Source organism: Mesocricetus auratus, unplaced genomic scaffold (assembly GCF_017639785.1).
Source record: "Mesocricetus auratus isolate SY011 unplaced genomic scaffold, BCM_Maur_2.0 Super-Scaffold_100022, whole genome shotgun sequence".
NCBI lineage: Eukaryota > Metazoa > Chordata > Mammalia > Rodentia > Cricetidae > Mesocricetus > Mesocricetus auratus.
In genome coordinates, this window is record NW_024429203.1 from 18518645 (window position 1) to 18527343 (window position 8699).

An 8699-nucleotide genomic window follows, 5' to 3' on the forward strand; every position below is an offset into this window, starting at 1 on the left:
TATTTCTGATACTACCCACCCAGAAATGGCTTTTTGATCCACCCTTTTCCAGCTTTTATGGATCTCTCAGAGACAAGCACAAGTGTTTAATTGCCATGCATTTCTACTACTCCAGGTTTTAACCAGACATCCCACTATATCATCCATCACATATTCTATAGAAAATGATGTTGTGTTCTGAATGCTGTGGATGTCACATAATATGTCTTGCATAGTATCTTTGTTGATTAGCAAAATCTTTCTTTCCTTCTTTTGACATCTGCTCCAAGTGAGGACACCTGGAGGAAGCTCTACCTATGATACATCTAATACAGCTGAATCTCCTTTACTTTCTGGCTCCCTAGGAAATGTCCACACCAACCCCACCCTTTCCAACAGCACTGAGGTAGGGAGTGGGGGTGTTAGCCTGTGTCAGTAAGCACAAGTTCTGAACACCACAGCTGTCACAGGTCCTCCTCTTTGATGTCTGGTATTGTGATGGTTTGTTATTTTTAATTAGTTTATATTAATTTAAAACATTTTCAAGAAATATATTTGATAGTGTATTCTCCCTCCCTGAACTTCACCCATAGCCTCCCCCACCTCCTACCCACCCAACATTATATTCTTCTCTCTCCCTCTCTCTCTCTCCCTCCCTCCCTCTCTCCCTCCCTCCCTCCCTCCCTCTCTCCCTCTCTCTCTCTCTCTCTCTCTCACACACACACACACACACACACACACACACAAATACAAAAGCAAGAAGCCAAAAAGACCCCATTAAACAAAAAAACAGAAAACCAGTAAGACAAAAACAAAATGAAACAAAAAGTTCATGAAAAACAAACAAACAAGAAACAAAACAACACAAAAATGGGTCTGTTTAGTGTCAGCCAATTACTCCTGTGCATGCATGGGCCATGTCCAGCAGGTGCATGCATGGGCCATGTCCTGCAGTGTGCTTGATATACCTAGTGATACGCTATTTTCCCTTTTCCAACAGCTGTCAATTGTTGGTAGTTTTATTCTTACTAATCTTATTTAGAATTTAAATGGCAGGTTTTAACACTTTGGAGAAATAGCTGTATAAAGTACACTGAACACTCGGAGGCAGAGGCAGGCAGATCTCTGTGAGTTCGAGGCCGGGCTGGACCGACAGCCTCCAAAACAATACAGAGAAACCCTGTCTCATAAAACCAAAAAAAAAGTACACTGAAACTCCAGTCTATATTCAAAAAATGTAAAGAATTCCAAATTACACAAAAGTGTATTGCAACCATTATCTCAAAACTGTTAGTGAATATTAAATAAAACATTAAATATAATTTTACTTTAACAAATAATTTAGTATGAAAATAGAGTCTACAAAAATATATTCACCTTGTCCATTCATATTTTATTTTTAAATGTAGAAAGAAAAAATCCTCATCTCGCCTATTGATCTTGTTAGGAACTCCTTGTGGGCCTATGATAATGTCTGAATATTTTAATGTGAAAGCAAAACGAAATGTGCTTGTGTTTATTCCACAATTGAAAATAAACCAACAATCACTGTTTCTGAATGTATTATTATATTTACATACAGTTAGGACAGTGAAGTCAACAAAGGTAAACATAGAGCATATAGCTTCTCTAGTTTTCTGTTTTCCCTTTGGGGGAAACCATATGAGATAATTCCTTAAGTACATGTTTTACAATTTTCTTGAAATTTCAAAATCCTTGGTTTAAGATGCATAGAACTCTAACAGGACAGGACTCATATCTTTGCTTTTAATTCAGAATCTAACAAGAAGAGCAAATAACCTGAGATGTTAATAAACACTTGACAATTGGTAGGGAGGGAGATTTCTAATTGTTTACTCATTTCCTCATAGTTAATACCTATGGGATGAGATTCTTCTGAGAGGTTGTTATTATTTTTGTTTTTAATGAGACTATGATTATCTCATAACAACCAACCTTTGTTTATGAACAAATGACTGAAGCATCAGCTTAATCACAGATCAAGATCATAGACTCAAAAATCTTTGAAACTATCCCTTTCTTACATTATCAAGGACAAATTTCTATCCTGTGAAATGGAAAATTAAGTCCTCCAACACTGAAATTTCTGTGAAGAACGGGTAAGGAAAAACGCCCATGCTTATCTTTTAAAACCTTATATTCTGCTGCAATATTTCCTAGTACACACAGATGCTGATAGCAGTTTATCAATCTATACCTATGCTCATTCCAGAGACCACACTAGAATAAGACGTTATTATGTCTTCCTCAGCATAGACTGATGTCAGACATGTCACTGTTTATTCATTTTTTAACTCAATTACTGTGAAGATGGTGTCCCATTCTGATGGATTTGTTTTAACTGAATGTTAAGTTTCTGTGGACATTGAACACATTTTTGACACTTGCTATATACAAGGCAATATGCTAAGCCCTGTTCTGATCTAGAATGTGAAACAGGAGAAAAGCTGCTGACTAACTCAGGCAGGAGAAACTCAACACATTGCAATGTAAACAACATGGGCATCAGTTACATTCATACCAAGATCCAGAAACTGTGTGCCAATTACTTTAATTTTTATATGTCAGATATTTAAATTTCTGCTAAATGGATTGAAGGGTGAAATAAATTTTCCTGTGGTCATACAGTTAGTAAGAGAAAAGGTTTGAACTTAGACTGTGTAACCTTATGACATTAGTATTATCAACTCACAAAATACTAGAGTTAGAAGAGGTTTTAAAAGTGACTTTATATGTCTATGTTCTTGAGCAATTTCTGAAAAATGGTTGCAAAGCAAATACTCTGAAATTCCTGGCTTTAAGTAAATGACAGCATGTCTGACTGCTGGGATGTCCTATTTGGTTCAGTAGGAACATACTTCTACACATGACTTCAGGACATTAATTTTACCTTCAAGTTTGGAGACAAATACAGTGAGGCCGAACACTTTTTTATAAGGTTTTTATTACTTTAATTTTAAATAGCTTGCTTCACAAGTCAATCACAGTTCCCTCTCCCTCCCTTCCTCCCGCACCCCCTACCATCTCCCCCAGCCTCCCACCCTATCCCCACTTCTGTCCAAATACATGATATCCAGCTTCTGTCATTTCACTCAGGGCAGGGTCCAGGCACTCGCCAAGAGTCCAGGCTGAGAGAGCATCCCTCTTTGTGTTATGGACACACAAAATCCATTTGTATGCCAGGGATAAATACTGATCTACTGCCCAGGGCCCCATAGGTTGCCCAGGCCTCCTCACTGACTCTCACATTCAGGGGGTCTGGTTCAGTCCCATGTTGGCCTCCCAGCTGTCAGTCTGGGGTCCAAGGGCTCTCCCCTGTTCAGATCAGCTGTCTCTGCTGGTTTCGCCAGCCCATTCTTCGCCATTTTGCTCATCGATCCTCTCTCTCTGTCACTGGGTTCCTTGGGTTCAGTTCAGTGATTAACTGTCGGTGTTTGCCTCTGCTTCCATCAGTCACTGGATGAAGGTTCTGAGATGTCATATGAGGTAGACTTCAAGTTCATTATCAGGAATGGGCATTTAAGGTGGTCTCTCCACTATCGCTTAGCTTGCCAGTTGGTGTCCTCCTTTTAGATTGCTAGAGGTCTTACTGGTGCCAGATCTGTCTTCAAACCTATTTCTCCCTCTATTATGGTATTTCTCATCCTGTTCTCAGCCTATTCTACGCCGCAATCAACCTTCCTGTTCCCCATGGCATACTCTCTCCTGCTCTTCTCCCCCTCTCTTCTACCCAGCTCCCACTACTCACCCCACCTCCTGCCATGTTCCCAATCTGTTCAGGAGATCTTGCCTCATTCCTCTTTTCTGGGGTACCATGCATATCTCTCTCAGGAAAGAACCTGGGATTGTCTATTTCCCAGTCAGTGGAATTGCAGGCGGGTACTATCCTGATCCATGTCTAAAATCCATATATGAGAGAGTACATACCATGTTTGTCTTTTTGTGACTGGGTTACCTCACTCAGGATGGTTTTTTTCTAGTGCCATCCATTTGCCTGCAAATTTCAAGATTCCATTGTTTTTTTTATGCTGAATAGTACTCCATTGTGTAAATGTATCACATTTTCTCTATCCACTATTCAGTTGAGGGGCATCTAGGTTGCTCCCAGGTTCTGGCTATTACAAATAATGCTGCTATGAACATAGTGGAAAAGATGTCCTTGTTGTATGAATTTCCATCTTTTGGAGATATGCCTAAGAGTGGAATTGCTGGCTCTTGTGGTAGATTTATTCCCATTTTCCTGAGGAATCTCCATACTGATTTCCAAAGTGGCTGTATGAATTGGAATTCCCACCAGCAGTGGAGGAGTGTTCAACTCTCTCCACATCCTCTCCAGTGTAAATTGTCTTCATTGTTTTTGATTTTAGCAATTCTGACAGGAGTCAGTGTTGTTTTGATTTGCATTTACCTGTTGGCTAAGGATGTTGAGCACTTTGTCAAGTGTCTCTCAACCATATTAGACTCCAATGCTGAGAATTCCCTATTTAGTTCTGTACCCCACTTTTTAATTGGATCCTTTGGTGTTTTGGAGGCTTGCTTCTTCAGTTCTTTGTAAATTTTGGAGATCAGCCAGATGTGGGGTTAGTGAATACCTTTTCCCAATCTGTGGGTTGCCTTTTTCTCTTGCTGACTATGTCCTTTGCCTTACAGAAGCTTCTTAGTTTCAGGAGGTCCCATTTGTTAATTGTCAATCTCATTGTCTGTGCTACTGGTGTTACGTTCAGGAAGAAGTCTCCTGTACCAATTCATTTAAGAGTATCTCCCACTTTCTCTTCTAAGAGGTTCATTGTGGCTGGATTTATGTTGAGGTCTTTGATCCATTTGGACTTAAGTTTTGTGCAAGGTGATAGACAAAGATGTATCTGCAGTCTTCTGCATGCCAATATCCAGTTATGTCAATACCATTTGTTGAAGATGCTTTCTTTTTTTCCATTGTGTAATTTTAGCTTCTTTGTCAAAAATCAAATGTTCATAGGTGGGTGGGTTAATATCAGGGTTTTCAATTCAATTCCATTGGTCCACCTGTCTATTTTTGTGCCAATACCAAGCTGCTTTCAGGACTATAGCTCTGTAATAGAGCTTGAAGTCAGGTATGGTGTTGCCTCCTCAAGTTCCTTTATTGTATAGGGTTGTTTTGGCTATACTGGGTCTTTTGTTTTTCCATATAAAGTTGATTATTGTTCTTTCAAGTTCCGTGAAGAATTGTGCCAGAATTTTGATAGGGATTGCATTGAATTAGTAGATTACTTTAGGCAAGATTGCTATTTTTATTATGTTGATCCTAACAATTCAAGAGCATGGGAGATCTTTCCATTTTATGGTATCCTCTTTGATCTTATTTTAGAGACTCAAAGTTCTTGATATACAGGTCTTTCACTTCTTTGATTAATGTTATCCCCAGATATTTGATGCTGTTTATTTCTATTGTAAAGGGTAATGTTTCCCTGATTTCTTTCTCAGCTACTTTATCATCTGTATATAGTAGGGCTACTGATTTTTTTGCTGAAGGACTCTTTTAATTAGACCAATAAGATGAATATTGTGATATACATGTCATGTAATAAATGATTTTTACTATATTGTCAAATTACTCTCTATTATTTTAAACATTCCTCAACTAATGAGAGTTTTTACCTTTTTCTGAAATTACATTGTTTCCACGTCCTTTCAATGTATCCCACTCTAGTCTGAAGATATTAGTGCAGATGTTGCTTCAGTGTTTTTATTTTTGTTGTTTTAGAATCTATATTTTTACCTTTAGAATGTAATGTAAATATGTATTAGCCATTTTAAAAATCTGTATCATACAATTAAGTGCAATGAGTTGATAAAATATTTCAAATTGCATTTTGAAAGTTCTTGGATAATCCACAATAAACACTTTGGAGGGTACATATGAACTTCATGATCAAGAATCTGACCAGTAAAAGATACATCTTGTGCTGGTCTTCCAAATTCTTCTCATACATGTAGTATTTTGAGTTCTATCAATCCAATAATGAAGTCCAGTTAGTAGAGGTCAGTCATGGTCCATTGTTTCTTTCACATAGTGGTGAAGTACGTGACTAAATGTACGTCATTTTATTTTTCCCCAGGAACTATCCAAGTTAGAAGAAATCACAGTCACTCTACTTTTGAGACACAAGTAAAACATCTGAAGGAAATTACACCCTGCCTTGAAGGGTGGCAGGACTACAAGAAGTATAGGGGCCACATATAGTGCAGCAATTTCAATAGGATAGCTACCGTATTAGCAAGTCAGCCAGTTGGTGAGTTAGAGTCAAAATTACACTATGGAAAATAGTTCCATGAATGCAGTTACAAATAGAAATGAAGGAAACCATTTGTTACTCTTGTTAGCTCTGAGGCTGATGAAATTTAATTGCTCTGCATTATAAAGCAATAGGCATGACTCCATATATAACAGAGATTGTGAGGGGGGAGAAAAATATCTTCAAAAAATAAAATGAATAATCCTTTGTTTTAAATTGAAGTTAAAAGTACAGACCTTGCACTCATCTTAAAAGGTTATGATCAGTATTAATTTCAATGTCCTAGATCTCTGTTTGTCTTTCAAATCATGCAGTCATTGATTATCCCAAGGAAACAGGGGAAACTTAAGAAACAATTACATCAAATGGCTTTGCCTCTCAATCTCTCTGTCTCTCCCAAACACATACAGAAAAAGAGGGAGAGGGAGAGGGAGGGTGGATATGTAACGTTTAGTCTTCCTGCCCATTTTCTGGGTCCTGTTGTCGCTTTCAGCCCCCAAATAACACACAAGACACTATAATAATTATGAAGCTGTCGGCCATTTGCTTGGTTTCTTATTGGCTAGCTCTGATTTTATTATTAACCCATAATTACTAATATATATTTTATAATAACTTATCTTTTTGAGGATACACTCCTTAATGCCCACTGCTCCAGGAGATCACATGGCAACCAGTCTCTTCACTACATTTCCCAGAATCATTCTAGACTCCTACTGCCATCTCTCTTGCTTCCCTATTGGCCAACAGTGCTTTATTGACATATACACAGAACTTCTCACATCAGGGATAAGGAAGAAAGACAATATAGATGATGCAGAAATGTCCACTCATTTCTCTGTTTTAAACTTAGAACCTCAGACAATATAATGAGAGGATAATGGGGTCTGGAAACCATTCAATGGTAATCGAGTTCATCTTGGCTGGACTTTCAACCAAATCAGAGCTGCAGCTGCCTCTGTTCCTCCTCTTCCTTGGAATCTACCTGATCACAGTGCTAGGGAACCTAGGAATGATCATCCTGATCCTGCTCAGCTCACACCTGCACACCCCCATGTACTTCTTCCTCAGCAGTCTGTCCTTCATTGACCTCTGCCATTCTACTGTCATTACACCCAAAATGCTGGTAAACTTTGTGGAGAAAAAGAATGTCATCTCCTACCCAGAATGCATGACTCAGCTCTACTGCTTCCTTGTTTTTGCTATTGCAGAATGTCACATGTTGGCTGCAATGGCATATGACCGCTATGTTGCCATATGCAATCCTTTACTTTATAATGTTGTCATGTCTCATCATCTCTGCTTCTGGCTTACAGTGGGAGTTTATACTTTGGGTATTATTGGGTCATCAGTTCACACGGGCTTTATGTTAAAGTTGGTTTTTTGCAAGACCAATGTGATAAACCATTATTTTTGTGATCTTTTTCCACTCTTGGAGCTATCATGCTCCAGTATATACATCAATGAACTATTGGTTCTTTTCTTGAGTGCACTAAATATCCTGACACCTGCCTTAACCATCCTTATGTCCTACATCTTCATCATTGTCAGCATCCTACGCATCCGTTCCACTGAGGGCAGGTCCAAAGCCTTCAGCACCTGCAGCTCCCACATCTCTGCTGTTGCTATCTTCTTTGGTTCTGCTGCATTCATGTACTTACAGCCATCATCAGTCAGCTCAATGGAACAAGGGAAAGTGTCGTCTGTGTTTTACACTACTGTTGTTCCCATGCTGAACCCATTGATCTACAGCCTGAGAAATAAGGATGTCAAATCAGCTATGAAGAAAATTTTTAACAGATGAACATGATAGGCTCATGAGTGCAGTTGCCATGTTAGAAACAGGTGTTTATTTTGCCTGTATGCAATTTGTTATCCCTACTTTGTTAATTTTTAGATAATCAATGATGCTTTCCTGTGTAACACTTCTCTACAATTCTTATCATTTATATCATCTTTGGACCTACACTGCAATGTCCCAAAGGTATATAGAATAAAACAATCTTGAGGCTTAAGGAGCCTTAGTTCTATTTTAAAATTATAATGCCAATGGTGACAGTGATAGTGATGAAGCCTAATATGAAAATAAGGATAATGACGGTAGTGATAACACTCAATTGTGCACCCAGAACTTCAAATGAATACTTTATACATAATAATACCAGTACCTATCAGAGCAAGGCTTAGTGTTACTTACATATTTACAAATGAAAAAAAAATGTGTGCTCAGCATCTTGACCATAAGAAGTGATTAAGAAGATGCCGTTTTGCATGTTAGATCATGATACTACTCAAAATGATTATTGTTCTGGGTAATTGTACATAGAAAGAAAGCCTTCTGTTTGGCTGAATTCCCTGATCTAGAGTATTTAAAAACCTGCTTCAGTGTTGCCTACAATGATAGAAATAATATTATTATTAACAAAA

The 8699-nt window shown here is 38.2% G+C and overlaps 1 protein-coding gene across 1 annotated transcript; it reads left to right on the forward strand.

The window, feature by feature from the left end:
- The first annotated feature begins 7152 nt into the window (after positions 1-7152).
- LOC101841173 lies at positions 7153-8076 on the forward strand. Its single transcript, XM_005069383.1, has one exon. It carries the CDS (start codon positions 7153-7155, stop codon positions 8074-8076), a length of 924 nt encoding a protein of 307 aa, XP_005069440.1.
- Positions 8077-8699: the final 623 nt, after the last annotated feature.